At 48.9% G+C, this 25,054-nt stretch overlaps 1 protein-coding gene across 1 annotated transcript in view; it reads right to left on the bottom strand.

Annotated features, from left to right (window-relative positions):
• Positions 1-25,054, bottom strand: part of BRSK1 (BR serine/threonine kinase 1) — a 57,803-nt gene that overhangs the window by 2,901 nt on the left and 29,848 nt on the right. The window contains exons 4-17 of the mRNA XM_044447858.1: positions 23,872-24,012; positions 21,614-21,730; positions 18,853-18,886; positions 16,198-16,266; positions 14,872-15,018; positions 12,615-12,646; positions 10,297-10,461; positions 8,992-9,089; positions 8,037-8,187; positions 7,445-7,505; positions 3,223-3,430; positions 1,769-1,817; positions 1,320-1,443; positions 495-675 (exon numbers count right to left, since the gene is read on the bottom strand). Of these exons, the coding sequence (XP_044303793.1) occupies positions 495-675; positions 1,320-1,443; positions 1,769-1,817; positions 3,223-3,430; positions 7,445-7,505; positions 8,037-8,187; positions 8,992-9,089; positions 10,297-10,461; positions 12,615-12,646; positions 14,872-15,018; positions 16,198-16,266; positions 18,853-18,886; positions 21,614-21,730; positions 23,872-24,012 (1,577 nt within the window). The remainder of the gene's footprint in view (positions 1-494; positions 676-1,319; positions 1,444-1,768; positions 1,818-3,222; positions 3,431-7,444; positions 7,506-8,036; positions 8,188-8,991; positions 9,090-10,296; positions 10,462-12,614; positions 12,647-14,871; positions 15,019-16,197; positions 16,267-18,852; positions 18,887-21,613; positions 21,731-23,871; positions 24,013-25,054) is intronic.

Genomic DNA, 25,054 nt, shown 5'->3' on the forward strand with positions numbered 1-25,054 from the left:
GACTGCTGGATTGGGATCCAGGAGATCCAGGTTCTAGTCCTCACAAAACTTTGGGCCAATCACTGGCTCTCAGCCTAATGTACCTCACAGGGCTGTTCTGAAGAAAAGACTGAGAAGAGGAGGATTACATAAGCTGCCTTGAGTTCCTTAAAGGAAAAAAGATGGGAAGTAAATACTGTAAATGAAATGAAACCTCTAAAAGCCTTTTCTTCTCCCCAGAAAACTCTATGAACTATAGGCTCATGAGCGGCACGGCATCTCTCTACCACCAACAATGCTAGGAACTCTGATTTTCATCCTAAGGAGAGTCGCCCAGCGCTCATAAATGTCAGCCTCTTTTGGTAAGCCCTGCAGATTTGTGGCCATCCCCAACCGTGCTCTCAGTACGTCACACAAATGCAAACAATCTCCAGAGGGTGCAGCATGAACTGGCTCTTCTCTCTGTGAGAGTCCGAGGTTTCCCCTGCACTGTAAGGATTCCAAAGGGAGCCCACCTGAGATGAGGGTGAAGGTAACCGAGTAGATCCCGCTGTCCTTGTGTGCCTCCCCACCCTCGGAGTAGCTGATGTCCACTTGGAACTTGACAGGTTTCTGGAAGACGGAAGGGCCGCCTGACGACTTGTATTCGGCCCGGAAGCTTGTTTGGGATACGACACTGTGGCTCAGGCTGGGGATCTGCAGAGGCGATGGAAGTCAAGGCGTGAGGACCTGCTGCCCGGCCCTTGCAATGCATCCCCTTGCAGTGTCCCCCCGCTCAGAGCTGCCATGCACTTAGGCAGAACGAAGCAAGTGCCTCTGGGGGTGGATGCTGGGAGGTGGCGGCACGGCACTGGAGGAGACGCCCGCACAGCCTGGTCTGGAGCCTCCAGGCCAGGGGGCTGCCTTCAGAGGCTCTGAGGGCCGCTGCCCCATCATCAGCCAGGACAGCTGGGAGGAACTGCCATCTTGTTCTTAGTCTCAGGCTGCAAAAGATCTTAAATTGGCACGGAGGTGTGTTCAGTACGCAGCCTTTCCAGTCCTGTAGTCTGCAGGCTGACAGAGGAATCGCTCTCCTCTCTGCTGCTACCCGTGCGGAAGAAAGCTCCGTGTTAGGATTGTTCTGAGGGTGAGCTGGACCGCAGCGCATTAAGATGCCCACAGAGATGAACTTCAGGCCGCACAGGAATGAGCTTTGCATCCCTATGTTAGTTCCACCGTTATTCCAACCTGGCTGTTCTCAGCAACCGGTGGGCCTCATCCTACCAACCAGCATCCCCCCCAAACCTCCCATCCACACACTCCTCTCCCCTCTTGCTTTTCCTTTGGTGCTCAGCACTTACCGAGAGAAAGGCATGTACAATATCAGCCTTGATGGAGCTCAGGGGTTTGTCTCTGATGACCACAAAAATTTGTTCCTCTTTGTCTAGGTTGATAAAATTCCCAAACCAGGATTTCTTGGCTAGCCTGGAAGGGGAGTTGGGGAAAAGCAGAAAACACCGGTTGTGGGTCACTTGCAAAGAAACATGGACGAATGGAGTGCGAAGAGGGTCACTTGTGGACAGTGATGCCACAGGTACTGTCCAAGAGGAGCCTGTGGTGCTTGTGCAACCACGTTGCACAGTCACCACACACCCTTGGGCTGCGTGCACACCTGCATTAAGCAGTCAGAGAGGAACACATTCGGATGCCACATACTGACAAATAAAATAATCAAATCATCAACCAGGTGGTGACGGAAAGGGATCAAATTCTCCTCTCCTCCCAACCATCACCATCTTCTGATACTCACTCAGGGGATGACTCTGGAGTAAGACTGGACATTTCCTCTGGTGTGGGAACTGCAGGGCAGAGGGGAAGCATAAAATGTAAAGCAGGAACAAGCGTGAGCCCCGTCCCACCCACTCCAGCCCTGCCGTCAGCTCCCAGATGCCAAGGACAAAAGCAGCGCATGGCGAGGACATTTCCACCCTTCCTTGAGGAAGGGCTTGTGCCTTGCACGCAAAAGGTCCCAGGCAGGGATGCTTCTAGGCAATTAAAAGATTCGGTCACACAAATCCACATACAATTTGCATAGGCTTGTTTACATCTCTGTATGAACATGGAGAAATCATTGCTTGGATTTAAATTTCACAGAATGCAAGCAATGAACGTGTCAACCAAATTGCCTCACACAAAGTAAGTTCTTCTAGTAGTTTGGACCGTGTCCCAGATCATCAGAAATCAGCAGTGCCTCTTCAGTGACCATTTGTTTACAATTTCTCTCCCTGCTCTCTTCTTTCTTCTTTCCAGGAGGAAAACTGCTCCCATTACAAGCAATTCCGCTTAGAAGGGGACTGGCACACTCCCTCCCCATTCTCTCCTCCCAAGCTGAATTGCCATGCAGCCGGGAGGGCTTGGGGTGGTTCTGGTATTCCTTGTGGGGAACGCAGCGGGAGGGGGAACTTCCTCACCCTCCCCGCATGATAATTAAGGTGAGAAGGAAACCTTCCATTGGCATCACCAACATTCAGGGCTCTAGAAAATAGATTCAGGACCCCAAGTGCAGCCTCCTTTACAGTTCCTATCCTTTGCCTCTCCAGCTTGGGCTGGAGAAGACTCTGAAAAGGTCCTGAGAAAGCAGTTGCTGAGCTCAGTGAAAGGCGGCTTTCTCTTGATCATCCTTAATTTCTGGACAGTTTCTCTCTTTCAAAGTCTTCCTCCCTCACAGCTTTTGCACACTCTCCTCTGACAAGCACACATAAGCCAGCCTTCCCCAACCCCACTGTTTTGGATTACGACTCCCAACATTCCTGACTATGGCTATGCTGGCTGGGGCTGATGGGCACTGAATTCCACAGGATCTAGAGAGCCCCAGGTTGAGGAAGGCGGCTGCAGAGGTTCATTTATTTGTGGCATTTGATGACACATATCTGAGATGGGAAACCTCCGATCTGCCAGCCAAATTCGGCCTTCTGGGGGCTCCCATACAGCCCTCCAGGAGACGCCCCAATGCCTCTTCTAAAGCTTGGTGAATGGCCCTCCTTGCTGGAATTTCCGGTGTTTTGGCCCTGCCCAAAGTGCAGGCAACCCCAGAAAGCTTCACTAAAATGGAATTTGGCCCTGAAGCTGAAAGAGGTTCCCCAACTCTGTTTCACATGTTCAGTCAACAGGACACGCCATAGCCACGCAGACAACGAACTTACAGTCACGCTCGCACACAGACGTCCACACAACCCCCCTGCCCCAGTGGCGGCGAGCACTCACCTTGCAGTTTCCGGCGGTGAAAGCGAGGGGAGCCAAGGAAGCTGTTCTTAATGGAGTTGAGGCGGGTTTTCCAGGCAACACCGGCCACACCAGGACTGCTCGGCGGCGTCCCACCGGGAGTGCCGCTGGGGCTCTCTTTGGGCGTGTGCACTGGGGTGCCGAGCGGAGTGGGGAGGGGGCTTCCCCGAGGGGAGGGGTGGGGAGTGACCTGCAGCACAGATTTGGGTGGGGGTTTAGTAGAGGGGAAAAAGCAACGGGGAGAGGAGGGAGGGTGAGGGGGCGGAGAGTTGGGGGGCAGGGGGAAAGGGGCGGAGCACCGGCTCTGCAGGGCCCGGTCGCCTGCCGGGCTGCCCTTGGCCGGCAGCGTCTGAGTCTTCGCAGGGGGAGTGGGAGGTGACGGGAGAGAGAAGCTGAAGATGGGGCTCTGGGTGTGAGGAAAAGTGGGGCGGAGAAAGGTGAGGGGGGAGAGCCGTGAGATGGGCGTGAGAAATGGCAGGTGACAGTCCCACAGTCTGCTCCCAGAGGGGCTTGCTCCATGGCCCAGACCGCCAGTCTCTACTACTGTAAGGGGGTCCGTTTTCACGAGATCAGTCTGTCCTACGGAAAGCCTGCCCCACACTCCTTGGCGCGAATACGGTACCCCAAGACTTGTCCAGCTAGTCTCTGTGGCAACAACTCTGACGCGTGCTGCTCCAGAAGGAAAGTAATCCACTGTCTCTACACAACTGGGATCCGCCTTTACTGGCAGACCACGTCCACATCCTCAGCATCCCTGCCTGAGCCTGGCAGGTGGCAGGCCAAGCCCCCCACTGCCCTTCTGAAATGGCCGTCCTCTCCGACAGGACGACGACTCTCAGCTCCAAAGCTCAAGGCGGCCTTCCCTAACCAGGCGCCCTCCAGACCTCATGAACCACTACCAGTGGGAGTTACTGTAATCCGTATTGCAATATGTCTGGAGGGGGCCAGGGCTGGGGAAGACTACAAAACCTTCTCCTCACAGAGCCTTTTCCACATTCCTATAGGACAGTGATGGCGAACCTTTTAGAGACCGAGTGCCCAAACTGCAACCCGTACACACTTATTTATCCTAAAGTGCCAACACTGCAATAAAACCTGAATACTGAGGTTTTACTTTAGAAAAAAAGACCTCACAACCAGTCCAAGCAAATATATATATATCTTGGCAGCACACTGACCGGCCATGCGAAAGCGTGGATATCATCGCCTGGCCCTGCTACTCCTTTCCGAGCAAGCGCATGGCCCCTATGTGCGCCATTATCCAATGCTCGGCTGCTGCGACGATGCTAAGACGACTTCGCTTGCATGCCGACAGGGAGGGCTCTGCATGCCCACTGTGGCACGCGTGCCAAAGGTTCGCGACCACTGGCCTAACCCTACCCTGGTGCACTAACCTAACCCTAATATAGGGGTAGAATACCATTGAAAATAATGCGATTTTGAAAAAGCCTTCCTTGAGTAGATTATTCTGCACATCTCAACATTTTTGTCCATTCTAAACACTTTCCAACCATCAAAATCATGCCACAACACCTCATTTTTGTAACCCTAACCCTGCCCTGGTGCACACCCCTAACCCTAATACAGGGCTAAAGTTCCATTAAAGGTTGGGCGATTTTGAAAAAGCCTTCCTTGAGTAGCTTTTTCTGCACAGCTCAACATTTCTGCCCATTCTAAACACATTCCAACCATCAAATTCATGCCAGGAAACCTCCTTTTTCTAACCCTAACCCAGTGATGGTGAACCTTTTAGAGACTGAGTGCCCAAACTGCAATCCAAAACCCACTTATTTACTTAAAGTGCCAACACTGCAATAAAACCTGAAAACTGCCAGTCCAAGCATATATATATATATATATATATATATATATATATATCATTGGCAGCGCACTGACTGGCTTTGTGAAAGCTCGGACCAGTCGCGGCTAATGTGTCGCGGCTTGTGATGTCATCGCCTGGCACCACTACTCCTCTCCAATCATGGCCCCCATGTGAGCTGTTATCTGATGCTCGGCTTGTGGGGCGATGCTGGGGCGACTTTGCTTGTGTGCCGACAGAGCGGGCTCTGCGTGCCCACTGTGGCATGCGTGCCATAGGTTCACCCCCACTGATATAGGACAATCTATAGAACCTCTGGCACCTTGGGAAACTATTTGAGAAACGACCATGGGTGTCACTACAAAATGCCTGCCACCAGAAACACGACTTATCTCAAAGGTCTCTAACACCCCGCCATCCTCAGCCCAGCTTACCAGAAGAGATCCCAACTACAGATAAGAAGAAGTTTTAATTTCAGAAATGGGGAGAAGCAGGGCAGCCCAGTGGGTGCTAAGAGAGGTGTCCAGGTTTGTATTGGCACATTCCCTACCTCTGCTATAAGGGAAAAAACTCTAAGGAGCCGTGCAAGGAAAGGCAGCCTCTCTCAGAGAGTTCTCCTCTCCCTGCTTCGCCCTGCTTCTGTATGCCTTTAATAGCTGCTCAGCAAATTTTGCCAGCACCAGCAGCATCCTGCTGGCTAAAGTCGCGCCAGCCGAGCTTCTGCCTTCTGAGCGGTGCTTAGCGGCGGAGCGATTCCACCGCCACAGTGCCACTCTCCCTCCCGCCACAACAAGCTGCTATTTCCAGGGCCCTGTGCTGGGCCACACTAGACATGACCTTAAGCCCATGAGGGACCCTTATTTTGGGGCTAAGGGGCAGATGCTGGAATCCTTGCCAGGATCATGGAATGGAAAGGAGATGGGAATTAACCATTTGTCTAATCACAGCTTTTGGCTCTTTGTCTTCCCTTCAACTGCTTCAGACCATAAGGTTGTATCTGAGGTTACTCCTACTTATGGCAGTGGGACTTGAATTAATCACGACTAACATATGCCCATTGATGTCAATAGGTTTGCTCTACCATGGTATAGCGGAGTCAGGCCTTGCCAACATGTTTTTAATGAGCACAGATACTGATGTAATCTACTACCACGCTCTGAATTTCCTGTTCCTTTTTAGTTTACCTGCAATCCTTATAATATTGAGCCAGTGTGGTGTAGTGGTTAAGAGCATGGGACTGGGACTCAGACGATCTGGGTTCTAGTCCCCGCTCAGCCATGGAGCCAACTGGGTGACTTTGGGCCAGTCACAGACTCTCAGCCCAACCTACCTCACAGAGTTGTTGTTGTGGGGATAAGATGGAGGAGGAGATGTAAGCTGCCTTGAGCACTTTGCAGGAAAAAGGCAGGATATAAATCGAAAGATAAATAAATAAATATTTGGGAGGGTGTCGTTGTAGAATGAATTTTCCCAGGAACAACCTAATGTTCTCTAATGTCATGCAAAGTACTGGGAGGGTGCTTGGCCTTGAATGGACAATGAGACCCATTCGTTTCACCAAAGACTTGCTCCCGATGATGGAAGTTGCTAGAAGTGGTTTGTTGGCAGGGTCTGCCTGCGGTTTCTGCTCCCCTTGGGGACGTGGCTATGGGAACTGTCACGGTGAGCATCTGCGCTTCCTAATTTTCCACTATGCCATCACTAACACCAGATACAAGCCATAGTCTCCTCTCTTGTCTCCAATTAGCAACTCTAAATATGGTCTTGTCCACAACCTCAAGACACCCAAACTCAGATGCCTTTCCTGACAAAGCCTGGAGCCCTCATCTCTGCTCTTCCATCATCATCCACTCAGAAGTCTCTTTGCTTTTCCTTGCCAAAGGGCCACGCATGGCCCTCTACTCTCTTTTCTGGCTGAGAGGCATCACCACTTTCCCCCCTGAAGAGGTTAGGTCACTTGGGAAGCTGTGCGTCAGGCAGCAATGCAACGAGTCTGGCTCTCCCTCAACCACGGAAATGCAAAGATGGGGGCGGAGGTGGGAAGTGAGCTGCACTGGGTCATACTTCTGCCTGTCACTCATGCAGTTGTGAACAGCATGCCTCTCCCCCCCCCCGCCCCGACACACACAGCATCGTTGGGCAGGAAAGCCACCAGTGATCTTCTCGGCGCCTCCCCCTCACCGCTTGAATGGAGTGCAAGATGGGATGTGAATGAGACTGCTGGGTCTGGAAGTCTGTTCCCCAACCCCTTCAAAACCCATCCAATCCTCCCCCAGGCTTCCCCAGCTAGCTGCCCCCTAGACTGTGCCCCCACACCTGCTTTGGCCCCATCACCACCCAGCTGTTCTCCCACCCCACAATCTCTCTCATATTGCATGTACTCACCCTAGGGCTGCTGAGGGGACTAGAAGATAAGCCAGTGGAGGCGCCACTCACAGATCGAGACCTATTTTTGTGGAAGGAAGACAGACCAGTTGAACGTGTTGGCTAGGAGCTGAGATACACCAGATGCAGTTCTCTGAACCAGCAACGGAGGGCAGCCATGCCCTGCACACCGGTGCAGTTCCCAGCACAACCAGCAGAGGCAGCAGACATTAAACAAGCACATGCGATTCCCAAAATGGAAAAATAAGACAGGATTTTTTTTTAAAAAATGGACACTCCCACTAAAATAGGCAGAAAGAAAGCATTAAAACATCCATAGGCAGTACAACTAGCCAGAGGTAGGCTATGAAACCCAAAACACTTGCTGTTTTCCGCAGCACCCACAGGGAACTGCAAAGTTTTGTGCATCTATTCTGAGCACTATGAACATGTGTGTAATTCTTGGGACAGCCACTGGAGGGTGACAGAATGCTGACATTTGCAGTTCCCGGTCCAACAGCAGGGGAACATGCTAGAAAGGCATCAGTGACCCCTACTGTCCATCTGCGGAAGCGTCCCTCTTCTGCTAAACCCACACAGCAAAGGCTCTCACCTCTGGCTATGCTGTGCCATCTCTATGGCCCGTCGGGCCGGGACGGGGGAACCACCATCAGTAACACTCAGAACTTCCATGGACTTCCGCTCAGGCCGGCGCTTTCCATGTCGGTTCAGCATGGGTGAGTCAACTCGCTTCCGAGGGGGATCTGAAAGGAAGAACATGGGAGCATTTAAATAGTCTAAGGACACTTCCTCCACACACCCCTTTTACACGCACAGTGTGCACACAGACAAAACACAGACCTGCAGTTCTCGAAATCATCAACAGAGGGCATCAATGCACTGCACACATAGGCCAGTCCAGCACAAACAAGTACCACTTACCGCATAGACAAGAAACCAGTAACCCTCCAGCTGTCATGGAATACAAATCCCATCACCCCCCAGACAGCATGGGTAACGGTCCCGAATGTCGGGAGATGGTCAATTTTTCCTACCTCTGACTCACTATGCACCTCAGTGAGGAATGTGTTCAAGGTAGGGCGCCTTCACTGTCAGGCTGTGGGGCACAGGGGTGGGCAGAAGGTCACGCTCCAGATGTTTTCGACTTCAACTCCCAGAAACCCCTGTCAACATGGCCAATGGCCAGGAATGCTGAGAACGGAAGTCCCAAACATCTGGAAATTGACTTTCTGCTCACCTCTACAGTAAGGAGACGTTGTCTGCAACTGTATTTGTGTGCCATTATTTTGATCTTCCTGCTTCCCCTATCAAATCCCCAAATGAAATATAGAGGAAGAACACACTTGGCAACTGAGCAGAGCAGCTCTGCCTGAGATGGTAAGGGAAGGCGGGGACGGCTTTGCCAGTGAGGGCCTTCTGAAAACATATTTTGGATTCTTCCACAAAACCATGTTCCTGGTCTCTCTCTGGGATTCCTGGGTACAAGAAAACACCACCCCTCCTGCTCATGAGGTCATTTAGGAAAGGGTTCCCTGACAGCATCTCACCAACATCATTGCGTGGAGGCAAGTCCTCGTCTTCGCAGCTTGGGTATCTCTCCTTCCGGTCAAGTAGAAGGTAGTAAATCATTTTCTCCTGGTTTTCCCTGAAGTGCAGGTGGGGACAGATTGGGAAAACAGGGTCAGCATGACAGCTCTCTTCACTGCCCTGCAAGGGTGTGGATGGAGGCAGTAGGTTCTTATTCCTCCCCAACCCAACTCTATGCGCCACAGGACAGTGTCTGTGGGTACCTCCAATGGCACCATGAATGGATCCCCTGGGAAGGTTTGCCCATTTTTTCCGGATTTTTTAAATATACATTTTGTATGGAACACGTATGAGCAGCCACACAAGCACTTCAGCAATAATGGACCAAATACCCATTAGAGGAGAGGAGCGTTTTTCCTTCCAATTTTATAATATACATTTCTTAGCTGTCAAAAGGACACAAAGAACCCACTTCCACTCCCGTTTGTTAATTTCCATGGAACAGGTAAATAATTTCAAAGAGAACATACATCAATGACTATTAAAGACTGTCACAGTACAAAATCTATTCCTGTAATAACCATCCTGCCACAAAAGAAGTAACTGCCAGATAGTGCTCAAAGATGTTTAAGGAAGCATTAGCTGCACTGCACCGCCAGCAATTGACTAAATTAGATGGTCTCTATAGAAAGAGATGTTGCAGTGTGCAGTAGACATGGGGGAAAACTTTGCTAAGTTCCATGGATGCAACAGGTCAATACCAAAGCTGTGATCGATCGACTGGGTGTGCTGTGGTGATGCCCACAGCAACTTCTCAAATTCCCACATGGGCTGATAGGACCGAAAGATGGGGACCCTTGCTTTACTCTGTGAGATAAATGTATTTCACCCTCTATGTGTGTGGGGGGAATCTCAGTAGTGAGAGAGAAGCATTCTGTAGGTCTCTGACTTGAAATTGCACCGAGACTTTTCCTGCAATGTATGTTTCATGTATCTATTATCCTGTACTGATTTTATATTTTTCTATCACGTGTTACCTAATTTTAATGTAACCCACTTAGAAATCTAAGGATATCAAGCAGCATACAAGTTGCTTAAACAAAACAAATGAAATGTGCTCCTATGTGTTGCTTATTCAGCTCATACTTTTGCTTACAGTTGTGAAATAAACACCTTCCAGTAAAAACCACGTCCCCTTTGTGGCGCAGGCCCCTGTCCCGGAGATGTTCGGTACCTAGCCAAGCCCCAGGAGCTAGCATACTGCATCCCCGTAGTGCAATGTGCAAAACACAAGCAGACCCTCTTGTCCCTCCCAAGCCTCTCACCCCTCGTTCTGCAGCTCCTGCTTCAGCTTGTTCTTGTCGCGGAAGCAGCCCAGGGAGTGCATGCTCTCCAGCACATCCGGATCCAGCTCGCTGACAGACTGGATCCGCCGGATTGCCACCTTCCGAGGAATTGGCTGTTCCGGTTCTGGCTCATTCTTACCTCCCCTGACAGGAAAAAGAGCACAAACTGGGTGAAAGGTGAGTAGTTGGGGTAGTAGATGACAGAATGGAGCCTCTAATATTTTATTTAAAAGCCTTAGGACAGTGATGGCGAACCTTTTAGAGACTGAGTGCCCAAACTGCAACCCAAAACCCACTTATTTAGTTTAGAAAGAACTCCTCACAGCCAGTCCAAGCAAATATATATATATATCCTTGGAAGCACACTGGCCATGTGAAAGCTTGGACGAGTCACGGCTAATGAGTCGCGGCTCGTGACGTCATCGCCTGGTGTTGCTACTCCTTTCCGAGCATGCGCATGGCCCCTATGTGCACTGTTATCCGATGCTCGGCTGCTGGGGCGATGCTGGCATGACTTGGCTTGCATGCTGACAGAGAAAGCTCTGTGTGTCCCCTGTGCCACAGGGCACATCGGTTCGCCACCACTGGCCTAACCCTACCTTGGTGCACTCCCCTAACCCTAATATAGGGGTAGAATACTATTGAAAGGGGCGATTTTGAAGAAGCCTTCCTTGAGTAGCTTTTTCTGCACATCTCAACATTTCTGCCCATTCTGAACACCTTCCAACGATCAAAGCCATGCCAGGACGCCTCGTTTTTGTAACCCTAACCCTACACTGGTGCACACCCCTAACCCTAATATAGGGGTAAAATGCCATTGAAAATAATGCGATTTTGAAAAAGCCTTCCTTGAGTAGCTTTTTCTGCTCTGCTCAACATTTCTGCCCATTCTAAACACATTCCAACCATCAAATTCATGCCAAGACACCTCGTTTTTCTAGCCTAAACCCAATGATGGTGGACCTTTTAGAGACTGAGTGCCCAAACTGCAACCCGAAACCCATTTATGTATCGCAAAGTGCCAACACTGCAATAAAACCTGAAAACAGCCAGTCCAAGCAAATATATATATATCCTTGGCAGCACACTGAGCAGCCACGCGAAAGCTCGGACAAGTCGTGGCTAATGTGTTGCAACTTGTGACATCATCGCCTGGCACCACTACTCCTTTCTGAGCATGCGCATGGCCCCTCTGTGCGCTGTTATCTGATGCTCGGCTGCTGGGGCGATGCGGCACCTTGGCTTGCGTGCCGACAGAGAAGGCTCTGCATGACCGCTGTGGCACGCGTGCCATAGGTTTGCCCCCACTGCCTTAGGGTGTTTGGGGGAAGAAATACCACAAATCTGCAGGTTGTTTGTTGGTATGATTAAAAATGGGCTTTTTCTCTGTACAAAGATCCAAAGCAGCCAACAGCAACTCAAGACGAACCAGAAGTGGGCAACCTGTTTTCCTTTGAAGGACTTGTGCCTGTGTCGGGAATCCGCCGTGAGCAGGGCCACAGCCTGTAATGAACAGGCCCAAACCTAGCTGGGTCACCCTGTCTCACTTTTTGCCATCCTTTTCTCTCCCCTCTTCCCTTCTACCCAGTGGGCTTCCAGAAAGTGGGGGGAACATCTTGCCAAAGGTCTGAAATGATCATCCGTAGAAGGACTTTGAGATGAATCCGAGAGCTGCAGGTTGCCCAGCTTGGTGAAGATTTTGATATCCTCTTCCCTGTTTATCAAAGTGTGGTTTTTGTCACATCTTTTAGCCCAAATGAGGTTCATATGCAAGTACTGTTCAGGGATTTTATTTTATGTCAATACTTTAGCAGACGTTACTAATAAGCATGCTTATGGTCACACTAAAAAATCACCCATTTGCATTACGAGCACTTTAAAGTGTCTCGATCTTATGGAGACAGCTAAATTTGGACAAAGATTTCTTAAGTAGGAAGTTCTGTGTGCCTTTGAACACCACTTGCTGGGGAACTAGGATGGGGGAAGATTTTGTACTCAGGTCCTGTTCCCTGTGGGCAGCTGCTTGGTTGCTGTTTGAACAGAATGATAGGCTGCGTGGACCCAATCCAGCAAGGCTGGTCTTACATTCTTGTATTAACGGAATGGATACTTCCAGAGGAAAGCTCTCAGTGCTATGGAAGACTCTGGAACATTTGTGTTCTGCATGCCCCCTAAATACAGTTTCCTGCCCCCTCCCTGCTCTGAAGGCAGAAAATATTGGGCGCATGGTCAAGTGGAGGAAAGGAAGGGGAGGCTGGATCAGGTGGGAATCAAAAGGAGGATCAAGAGATACTCACAAGAACCACGGGTGCTTCTGAATCTGTTCCAGCTAAAGCCGCCACATGGAAAAGGGAAACAACATCAGGCTCCATCTCTCCATAAACCATCCGTCCAACAGTCGCATGCCCCCACCCAGCATCCCCATCATTACCGCAATCTTTATAATAAAAAGTTGCTTTACTGGTAAAGCGCATTTCTCTTCACATACTCAATAAGGTATAAGGAACCCAGACTAAACGTCGACTAAAATTGATTTGCTTTCAAACCGGAAGGAAAGGAAAAGGAGACTATGATGTAGGGAATTTTTCTGGGATTCCTTAAGAATCGGCCTGTCACTTCACCAGCCACCAACAGAAAGGAAAAACAGAAAAGGGAGGAACATGATGATCACTGTTGCCCAAAGTAGGAAGCATCCAGAGATTCACAGGATGGCTTTTCTGGGGTGGACACCATGTACAAGTGGTGCTGGGCGAAGTCTCAGCCAAAGCAGGAACAGGAGCCCTTTCCCTTCCATTCCTCCTCTTTCTCTCTGAGTTCCCTGCATTCATCTGTCCTCCACTCACTCGGTCACTCATTCTCCTCCCTACCTTCTACCTCCCTCATGCCCACAGCCGCTCAAAGAAGCACACAAGCATGAATTTTTTAAAAGATTTACATTTAAATTTAAAATTAAGATAAAAGCATGGAATAAATAATGGGTAGAAATTACAAGAATTATAAGAATAAAAACAAGGGTATATTTTAAAAGAACTGAAAAAAGAACTAAAACAATATTTTTAAAAAACAAGCATGAAATGAACGGTCCTGGCTACTGAAGGTGCCTTTCAATTCCAAACAGCAGGTACCTAATGCTGCAAATTAGAAGTTCTTGTGCAACTATTCCATCTTTCCTTCCTTAATAATTTTTCCCAAAAGGCAGAAGAACCTGTGGGAAAATGCAGGAGGGCTCCTTGTAAAAGATGACGACTTCTGGACATGCCCTCTTTTCTATCCACGAGGCAGGGCAATGTTGCTAGAAAAGCAGCCTCATTCTCTCTTCACTCCTTCCTTCCTTCATGCATTCTTTCTCTCCCCCCCCCCCCCCCCCCGCCCCACACACACACTGATCAAACACCACTGCAGGAGTGTGTGCTTTGTGGGTCTCTCCCAGCCAGCTGAGCACACATAAAAGGCAGGCAAAGATCATGCATGGAATGAATGATCCCGGCACGACGCTCTGTGTTCGGGTCACTCCCTCCTGCCTGGGCACTTTCCCACTTGCTCTTCTGTCTCTCGTGGAGAGAGCAGAAAGGCAATCAGGGGACGGCACAGAACTGGAGGCTGAGGGCAGCAGGCCTCGTTTGGGCCTACCTGTGTTCTAGACCCGCTCCAGATGCTTTGGACTTCAGCTTCCAGAATTCCTGAACAATGGCCATGCCGGCAGGGGCTTCTGGGAATGGAAGACCAAAACAGCTGGCCATCTATCTTCTGCCCACCTCATCCTAGAAAAATGACTGGCATAACTGGAACTGCTGGGTTTGGAGCCCACTTGGTTCTGAATACCAGTAGAAATTGCAGGCTAGTTTCTGAGTTTCCCAGTAGCCTTGTGGAAAACCCTTGTTTTCATACCAAGAATCACTACCTGAGGTCACTCTCGCTCCCTCTTACACAAAGCAGAAATGTGATGGCACAGAGAAGGCAAGAAAAATAGGGGGAAATCTTTCCCCACTCCAGGGATTATCCTTATTTTTTCGCTCCAGTTTTCCCCCAAACTGGAGCAAAACTCTCCCCCAGTTTTCATGTGTCTAACAGACAGTATTACACACCACTGACAGTTCTCCTTTAACCAGTTATAACAATTTCTGCAAGATTCGGCCCAATGCTGGGTTCTGAAGCAGGAACTCTGCCTGTCTGAATAGATGATTGTGGTGTGTGTGTTTGTGTGTTGTATTCACATTCAGTTGGATCCTCCTTTGTTACACTTGGGTCCATTGAAAACTATCTGAAAGGCTAGTGAAGATTAAACTTTAAATAAAGAAGTAAATAAATAAATCCCCCCACATAGATGTGCAACTTTCTCTGTGCTGCGGCAGGACAGGTAGAAATTATAAGGACAAACGGTCCATCACCTTGTGATGCTCCCTGCCCACAGGCCAAAGGGGCACAGCTCAGGCTTGGCTCAAGGAGAACCAGGCCAAAGGCACTAGAGCAGCAGAGGCAGGGGGTCTGGAGTAGCTCAGAGCTCCCCCTTGCCAATCATGCCCCTGCTGCTTTTGCAACTACAGGATGACTCACACTGAGACGCTTCTCAGGCTCCACCTCAATCATGCCTCTCAGGAGGTTTTGGCAGTCCGGAGGGATGAAGTGGGGCATGTGGAAAATCCCCCGTTTCACTTTTTCCAACAGCTGCCGTAGGTTGTCATCGTCGAAGGGTAGCGCTCCCTGTCAGACAAACCGTGAGAGAAGATGGGCAAAACTTAAGGCTCACATGACTTCAATATCCAAAACTGAAGTGTTGAACTGCAGAAATGCTGTCTTTAAATGTAAGTACATGAACTGGACTGAAGAGAGACCCTTTCCCTGTTTACTCTCATTTCCAGTCTTCCTCTCCTTCTTCTGCTGCCCCTCCCCTACTGACACATTTACAACTGTAAGTTCCTCAGGGCAGACCCCACTTGTTACTTTCTAAAGCAGCATGCATATGGTTGAGGATACTAGCAGCAGGAGCAGCAGGAGCAGCAGCAACTTCCTGTGTAGCATATTTGTGGCTACCTGGGGGCGGGGGCAGTATTTATTTCAATACGCTTCTGTCCTGCCCTTCTAATGCTTACACATCCCAGAGGGCTGCTTGCTATGTATAAAATCACAGTATCACAATGACACAACACTATGAAGTCAAATGCATGGGAGGCAAACCCAGCAGATTAAAAACCAGCTCTTCGGATAAAAGTGTTCCCTGTCCAGCAAGGCTAAAGCCTACCAGAGATCATAAAAGTGTGCGCTAGTCGCAGAAGGTAAGCCAAAAGAGGGAACCAGCCAGTTGCCACATGGCAAGCTGGTCCTGAATTTGGGTGCTGCATCTGAGCTTCCTTCCTCAGAAAGAGCCGAAATGTTCAGGGTCCGGCCTTGCCTGCTGGGCAAAGGCAGCCCAAGACTTTGGGAACTGGATGCCATTGATCCTCCTTCCTTGCCACATAGAGTGACCCACTTTACCAAGGACATTCCTCTATTTGAAGGTGTCCTCTATTTGCATGGCTGCCCAGGTCAAGTCCATTTTAAAGTCAGAAAAGCTCAAAGAAGTTGCCTATCAAGAGTCAGCACCTGGACGGCCAGTGGAGCAGCCGTGTGGGTCACCTCATCAGCCTTCCTCACTAGGGTAAGAGTCATTGCATTACTATGTATGTTATACTATATATATATATATATATATATGCATGCATGCATGCATGCATGCATGCATAAATATCAGCACATGCAAGCTGGAGACTTCTTTGGTTTTCTTTTTGGTTGATGCATGGTCACCCATGCAGTAGGATGGCCGCTGACACACTGCCAAAAAAGGAGAAAATGCATCACCCAATTCGAGCCTGGAGCCTGGTCAAGACTGGGGAGTGTCCTTACCACCAGCAGGGCGAAGAGGATAACTCCACAGCTCCACATGTCGGCACGACGTCCATCGTACTTCTCCCCCTAAGGAGCAAAAAGCAGAGAGGTTGCGGGGGTTGGTAACTGGCATGGGCAGGGATGGGGCAGAGAGAGGTTTGGGGAGAGTGGCAGACAATAAGAAATTAAGAGTGGAGGGAGGGTGGCTCGCCCAAGTGATAATCGCTGCCAGGAGGGGCCGTATTTCTATGGGAAGGTTCTCCTGTCCCCTCCTCAACCTGCACCCACTTGGAACAGGAAGAAAAAGAGAGGAGATCTTCCGGTGCATAGGAGAACGTTTACGAAGCCCTAACAATTTGTTATGCTCCTGAATTTTGCTTCTACTGGGGATCCCCAGTTTTTTTTGCCTTGGCATTTTGAAAGTGTGTCTTGGGTGCTCTCAAAAAAATGGCTGCTGTCTCAGGGGAGACTGCCCATTCCGTGGCAGGCATGGCCAGTCATAAAAGACATTTCCCAAAAACCAAGCAGTTGATATTAAAAGAAAAGACACTGCCCAAGAACTAAAGTACAAGGCAGAGGTGGAATTTGAGCTTCAAAACACAAAACCACTTTTAGGAGCCCACGTAAGATGCTGCTGGATGGAAGCATTTGCTTTGCAGCATACCAGCTTCACAGTTAAAACACATTTTCATTTTTTAAAAGCTTATCATTACATGCTATATTTATGTCTACATAAATTAAGGACTTGTTCCAAAATAACATATTGGACTTAATAACATTTTCCAGTACACCTGGAGGCTTCTCCCCATTTTCTTCCCGAGATTGATGTGTTCCCATTTATTTTTACCACCCATGAAGAAAACACTTGCCTGGCAGGCTGAACTGTCTCCCAATTCCAATCTAGGGCTATCAACAAAATACCGTAACAGCCCCCATCCCCCAGGACTGAGTGTAGTGAAATTTTTCTCCCCAGATACAGGCAGGCACAAAATCTTCTCCAACCTGGCTCCAACCTCCGGTATGTTGGACTACTATCCTCACCATCCCGCCATGGTTGATGCTGGCTGGGAGATGATGGGAGCTGTAATTCAACACATATGGAAGACATCAGGTTGTGGAAGGCAACCCATGTTGCACAGCTTGGGCCAGGAATTCATAAAGGGTATGAAGGATGGGAGACAACAAGCTATCCGGTCCCACAAACAATCCTTCTTCTCCCCACATCTACAGTTTTCATACCGTTAAAAAAAATCTTAGTAGCTAAGTCATATGAAGCTTACTCAGTTAGGTTTTTATCCATTAAACCTAGCTAAATGTGCATTCAAAAAGAGGAAAACGATAGTTCTAAAAAAAAAAAAAAAAGGACTGAGTTGGATCCAGGTTTCGTCATTACAGTAGACCTGCTGATAAGCATGGCTAATGCAAATCCCATTGATTTCAGTGGGTCTACTCTAAGCATGACTAAGCATGGATCCAACTGGCTGTTTTTAAAGGATACATGACAATGCTGCTCCCAGCTCAGCCCTAGACAGGAATTCTCTTTTCTTGCTACCTGTCGTATGTCTGTGTATCTGAAGTAAAAACAATAGGCCTACAAGCTTATACATGACCTTTTCCCAACATGGTGTCTTCCGCATGTGTTGGACTACAATTCCCAGCATGTACCAGCTAGCATGGGGAAGGCTGCTCTACACACTAACCTGGGAGTAAGGCTCACTGAATTGAGTGTGATTTATGTCTCACCTATCTAGGCTGACATATGTGGTAAGGCTGGAATCCGCTTACTTAGAGGAATGCAGTGAGACTTACACTGTTGTCCTATGTCTGGGAGAAGTAAGTTAGCTGCCCTTAGGTCCCACTGAAATCTGTTGGGTTTAAGTTAGTCATGAATAACTTTCACATGGATTTCCAGGAGGACTTAAATCCAACCATTTTAGTTTGGGTTCAACCCTCTGTTGCTATTTTAATCTACTGAAGGATTAATGGCTAACTTTTCAGTGGACCAATATACCTTGTTTGGTTCTTTCCACCAGGTAATCAATGAGTGCTCCAAATTATACACGTCTACCCAAAAGTAAGTCCCATTAAGTTCAGTGCGGTCTACTCCGGGTTAAGAAAGTATCGGATTGCAGCCATCGCCAGCCCTGCTATGAGGCGCAGGCAGCTGTGGCCAAATGTTGGTGGACAGAGCTGCATCTGCCCTGCGGCCTGCCCTTTACCCCCTAAGCTAGCCTGCTGAGCAGCACAGGATGCTGCTCCGCCACCAGTGTTGAAACAGGATTAAACTGCCAGTCCAGGTGGCTTCAGGAGGTGGAGTGGGAGAAGGATCCTTCTTGTCATCTGCGTCAGGCTGCAAAATGTCCTGGCCTGACTGAAGCCCAAGTACTGCAGCTGTATGCGGGACTGTATAAATCTGCAACGTTTCGCCTGCATCCGTGTGTCACCATTTCTGGACCCATCCCCTCCCGCCACCCTTTCCCCAAGTTCCTCCTGGCATTGTCTTTTTCATTCAGCCAACTAATTCTTCAAACACAACTAGCCCAATTTAATGGGCACGAGGGTGAAGCCCAAGGCCAGGCTTGAGGGGACCTGTTGGCTGGATCTGGGGGGCGACAAGGGAAGGGGAGGAGAGACCAGCAGGGTGAGGGGAGGGCACTAGGCCGGAATCCTTACCTTGATCACCTCAGGACATGCATAGTGAGGAGAACTGCAGCCCAGCATTGGGGGCAGAAAAGAGAAAGACAGAGACACAGAGGAAGAGTGAAACGCCGGAGAAAGCCGATCCACGGGGCCACGGGTTCAACAAGCATGTGATGCAGGGCCTCGAGGACACCCCCTCCCTCCACAATCTGGAATGAGTTCTGGGAGGAAAGTGCTTTTCAGCCTTGGCCCTCAAGGGTTCAGTTCATGTCAGCTGAGCAGGACGATTCCTACCCCAGCAACACTTTGAGATGAGACAGCGGAACCTGCTCCACTTCCCTCAGCACCCTCAGATTATACTAGCAAAAGCACTTCGAAGTATCCTCTCTACATTTAGAAAAGGTTTGGATGGGATAGTTACACTGGGCTGGCTTGCACAACCCCTGACATGCGCCAGGGCTCATTTAAGTCATGGGTAATTATGCCTTGTGCAGGCAGCCATTTTGAATAGTCAGCCCCAGCGGGGGATTCCCATGGCTTGTTGTGTCCTCCAAACACAAGCCATGTGATAGCTAAACAACCCTGAAATTACCCCAACACAACCCCTGCTGCCCTGGTTCAGACAACAGAACAAGCCAAGGCAGGGTTTAGTTTAGTTAGCCCGTTGCTGGTCATGGCTAATAAGGCAGCCCTAGTGGGCTGCAGGGATCATGCAAACCAGGTCCCAGCCTTCCCATCAAACCTGGGTTCAAACAAGCTTGCAATAATCGGAAAGCAACATAATGCTAAAAACATAATGAAAAATAAACACAAATGGAAATTAAAGGACAGCAGCAATAAACAGCCTTTTTTAAAGCCATCCATGGCTGAAACCTGGCAAAGAGTTTTTGTCAATCAGTTATTCACTGATGTCTAAAAAGCACCCAAGTAGGTGCCAGGCAAATATGCTTGAAGTGCTGGGACCTAAACGGCCCTGCCCAAGACCTGCTGGGGGTGAAGAGGGGTGGGCTCCAGACAAGAGCTTTGGAATGCAAAAACGAAGTCCATGGAGGAGAAGGCAGTGCTTGCTAGAGCAGCTTTTCCTAGTTGGATGCTCACCAGATGTGTTTCACTGCAATGCCCACTATAAATTAGAAATGATGAACATTGGAGGCCAATGCATCTCAAGAGCATCAAACTGGAGGAGGCTGGACTAGGTAGTTTCCTTATCCCACAGGGCATCTCTCCATCCCACCCTGTTCAAGTTGCTTCCTCAGCAATTGCCCATCAGGTGACCCTGTTGGTTACCACATTGTTACTAGGCCATCTTCAAGTGCTTCCTTCTCCTTCTGGGATAAAAATATTCCTGGGACATAAATGTTCCTCTTCAGAAACTTAAGAGCTGGCAAATGAATCCCATACCTTCAAAATGCAGGAGCCTGGAGGCTGAACTAAATGTGAAGCTATTCACCCAATTGGTAATTTGCATTTAAAAATATTAAAAACTAGGTTGCAGCTCTGTGAAAGGAGGCAATCTGGACTGGGCCCTTGGCAAGAACACAGGAGAGCATCAGCCCTTCTGCCCTCACCACAGCCCGAATCCAAGTCGGCTTTCTCCTACTTTTTTTCCTGGGGGGTGGGCAGACATGATTGCCAATTAGCAGCCATGGAGGCGCAAACTTGATTGGGGGTATGCAGGGACAAAGGGAGGTAGCCTCCTCCCCACCAGGCCAAAGCCCTGCGCTACCCCATGGCTGCTATATAACTTTTTTTAAAAATCACAGAATGATGCATTGTGGGAATAATGTCACATCTAGTTATACCCCTGGGAAGAGAGGAGTAGTGAATGTGGGAACGTTCACAAGAAATGAGGCCAGGTTTGCCCTTTCGCCAAGAGCTATTGCAGATATTAATAGCGGAGGGCTCTTTCCCCGGCTGGGTTTGGGGACCACAGAATGGGGCAAGGAGCACAGATCCACACTGGCACTGGTGACTTCCCCCCTGTTCCCTGAGCAGGGGGACAAACAGGAGGGCTGAACCTCTTCCAGCCTGAGGGTCAAATTCCCTCTCAGAGGAGCTTTCAGGAGGGAGCATTCAGGTGGAAAGCAGGGCCAAAGACAAAGTGGGGTGGAACCGAATTGGCCAAAACTCCGAGCACCTTTCAGCTTAACGTTCTTACTGTCCATAGCTAAGCCTTTGGGGAGGCATTTCGGTCTTCTAGAAGGATGGGGAGAATGCTGCAAAAGCCTAGAGACGACTGAACGACTGGTGATCAGGGGAAAGGAGACAGGAGCATGGACAACTGGGATTCCTGGGAGGGCCGGATTAGGATCCCAGGGGAACTGAATCTGACTTCAGGCCTGAGGTTCTACACCCAGGGCGGAACAGCACAGAATAGGGACGAATGGGAGAGAGCGAAGGGAAAGGCCGATGGCTGCCACGGCTGATAGAGCACGGCATATCTCCTTCATCAGGTGGGAACCTTGTGTCACCCTTTTTATAGGGCTGGCAAATTCCCCGTAAATCCACCCCTCTGCTGCAGACATGGGAGTAATCACATCTCAGGTAGGAGATATTTCTGATCAGGAACATCCCAAAGGATACCACCATGCCTGAAGGGGAGTCACCTCTCTCTAGAAATGCGGATCAGCTCCCCTGAGTTTCCAGTCCTGTATCTCCCCGCTCCCCCCACCGTACAATGTCCGCCGGCGCAGACCGCGGGGCGTCTGCAGCCATGTGCGAATCCCCTGGCTCACCCCCTTTCCACTGCTGCATGCCACCCTTCTCGCTGGCCCCTGCACAGAGGTTGGCTCACCCACAGCTTGTTTCTAGCAGGCTATCTCCGACCTGCAGGGAGGCCATGCCAAAATCTGCAATCCGAATGTTGTTCTTCTCGTCCAGCAATAAATTCTCCGGCTTCAAGTCCCGGTGGCTGAGGAGGTCAAAGAAAATATAGGGAAACAGGTCAGAGGGAGAGAAGGCACACACCTAACCGTGGGACCCCGCTCCAGAATCTCTTGCAAACAGTAAGTGAATAGAGTTATTCCGAGTTGTTTTCTCTACCCTTTGAATGCTGCTGAAGTAAAGAACTATTTTTAATGTGTTCTGCACATGCTGAACCTGACAGTGGCAGGGAATCCTCTGGAGTTCAGAGAACTGAAGCAAACTTCTTGAAAAAGGAACAAGTTTCTAGTTTTCAGCATCATGGACATGGGTCTTGGCCATAGAATGAGAAGCTGCTATCCCCGGTTTGCTATCCCAAGAAAACAACCTAAATTTACAAGAAGCCCGGAGTATTTCAGGCAACCCCTGATGTTGAGTCAAGTCAGACACAGGTCACTGTGTCTCCCTAAGGTGAGCACATGAGCTCAGCTCTGCCTTTCTAGCAGATCTAAACAGAAAGCCTTTGAAATGCAGTCCTTTATTTGAGCTGGACAGGGTTTTTTGTAGTACATGGTGCTTCAGAAGAAAACTTGTTCTCAAGTAACATCCATCAAAGTAGCATTCCCTCAATTTTAGGGGAGCAGCTCTTGTCCATGTGAAGGCCTCATTCCAAACAGAAGACCTGCTGCTCCCAGCCTTTCCCAAAAGGCTTGGCTCCATGCTCAGGAAGGTTTGTGCTGCTTGTGGGCCAGATGGGAACTCCAGTCACTGGGCCTTCCATTTGGCTTTTTAACAAACCGTTGGGCTAATAAAGTCACACCTCTCCTCCTCAGACTCTGTTCTACATTGTCTCGGCAAGGGGCAGCATAGAAATGTTCTAATAATAATAATAATAATAATAATAATAATAATAATAATAATAACCCAGAGCAGTTTAGTTCTCAGTTGCTGCCTGACAAATCCCACTCATGAACCTTGAATTTCTGCATCACATTCCAGGCCCTTTCCTTTTCCATCTCGTTCACAATTCATGGCTGAGCAGCCTAACTAGAAATGCTATACTTTGAAAGAAGCAGACCACATTTCTACATGTGAAATCACCCTGGCTTTCTTATCCCCCACCGTCCAGGAGTGACAAGAGCTCCTACAGTTGCCGAAGGGTGCAGACTTAGCTCACTTCCAACTCTCTGCTTCTGCTTCCTCATCAATGAACTTGGGAAGCAGATCTGCTATTTTGATTGATTGTATTAGCTAAATTAATTGATGGAAACAATCTCTATATTTATATAGCCAATAAATAATTCCATCATTTAATTGATGGAAATGATCTCTCTTCTGATTGGCTCTATAATAGCCATCATCACACGTATTTATTTCATCCTCTTCCTAAGTATTCCTAAGCCACTTTTCTAAGCTCTGCCTTCACAAAGTGTTGTTCATCAAAATAAATGATGATTTCAGATGCAACAGAAACCCAGGCACATTGCACTACTAACAGAAGCTCCTCTGGCTAAGGGTTCAATCCTATGGCCACTAGTCACTGTCTAGATGGCCAAAGTAAAGACAGGAGTTCCACCTCCAACCTTGGAAATGTGATCCAACGTCAAAGCTGGAACTCTGACCTCAGGGCACCCTTCCTCTGCCCCCAGAGCTGCCGCAGTTCTTTCCAAGCCAGCTGCAGCTCCAAGAGGAGAAGCCTGACCTCAGAGCCAGCGCTGGGCTCCTTCACCTCCTGGCTTCTTCTCTCCTCCACAGGATGCTCATAACCCTGGTAGTTTGGAGCGCTATGAGCATCCCTGCTGGACTTCAGCCCTTAACAAGCTTAGTGTCGTGCCTAACAACTCAGAGGAGTCGTTAGCACGTGTGAGAGAACAAGAAGCTCCCAGCGAGAGTCAGGTCTTAGAGCAAGAAGATTTCTACTTGGTGCCCATTGCACAAACACCCCCCTGCCCCGCCCCCCCACCGCCTGACTTTGACAAAGTTTTTCTCCCACCAGAACAAGCCAACATTCTTCATGGAGGTAACATTGCTGGGCAACCAGTGGGACAGCCCATTGCCATGGAGAATACAATACAAAGCAAAAAATAACCCCCGATTGCAAAATATAAGACAGTGGTAGGAAAATAAACCATAAGAAAATTAATTACCCCTTTGTAGTGCAGTGTTACCATTAGCTGGGGAGGAACTTACCATATTGAATAGCTGTGGCAGAAATCCAACGCGGAAACAATTTGCCGGAAAAACTTCCTGGCTTCCTTGGGCGTGAGACGTCCCTTCTTCACCAGGTAGTCAAAGAGTTCTCCTCCTGAGACATGTTCCAAGACCAGGTATCTAGTGCACAAGCAGGCCAGAGACAGCCAGACCAAGAAGCAGGCAAAAGCAGGAAAGAGGGATTGAGAATCTGTCAGAGCACCCATGAGAACAACAGTCCCCCTCTGAATTAATGCTGAACAGGAGACATTGTAAAGCCAGATGTGGGGAAACTAGACTAAACACTGTGCTAAAGAGAGAGGAGAGATCAAAGATTAAGCATTCCAAATATTTCTAGGTCACTTTAGATAGGCTGTGGTTGAATTAACAATTTTTATGCACTGGGTAGACATCAAACCAAGACTGAGAAGACGCAAACCAAAATTCCCTCATGAGAAGCTCTTCTTTGTAATCAAAATTGTGTCTTTTCTGACAGTGGCACATTCCAGAGGGAGAATGTGGAATGGGGCCTAACCTGGGGTAGCATTAGGTACAAAAAATCTGGGGCCAGAAAGAAAAAAAAGCAAAAATTTATGTATGCTCTCAAATCTCTGTGTAAGTGACTTGACACCGTCTCCTAAGGATCCCCTTGTCCATATGAAGAGATGCATGAAGATGGGGACATTTGATTTCGGGCTGACAGGGGAAATCAGGCAGAAAGATTCAAAGGATGGCAGCAGCGGGGGGAAAGCACTTGTGGGCAAAAAGCTAGTTAATCCAGGTGGATCAGATGCTGCAAAGGTCAGTAAAGCTCCTCTACCTATACTTCAGCACATGCCCCTGAACAGCAGGGTAGTAGCACAGAGGGCTTCCCAGCGATTCCAAACTGCAAATGAAAAATGTGGGACAGCAGCCCTAATAGGTCATCCCGTTAACACCACCCATGGGCCTAACTTTCCAGCTAGTGCACACATTATTATGACATTACATCTATACCCTGCCTTTTTTCCTCTTGCAAAGAACTCAGAGAGGTCTACAAAGTTCTCCTCCTCTCCATTTTACTCTCACAACAATAACCCTGTGAGGTAGATTGGACTGCGAGTCAGTAACTGGTCGAAGGCCACCCTGCGAACTTCATGGTGAAGCGGGGACTAGAACCCTGATCCAGAGTTCCAGCCCAATG

The sequence above is a fragment of the Varanus komodoensis genome, unplaced genomic scaffold (genome assembly GCF_004798865.1).
Source record: "Varanus komodoensis strain SLA01 unplaced genomic scaffold, ASM479886v1 scaffold53, whole genome shotgun sequence".
NCBI lineage: Eukaryota > Metazoa > Chordata > Lepidosauria > Squamata > Varanidae > Varanus > Varanus komodoensis.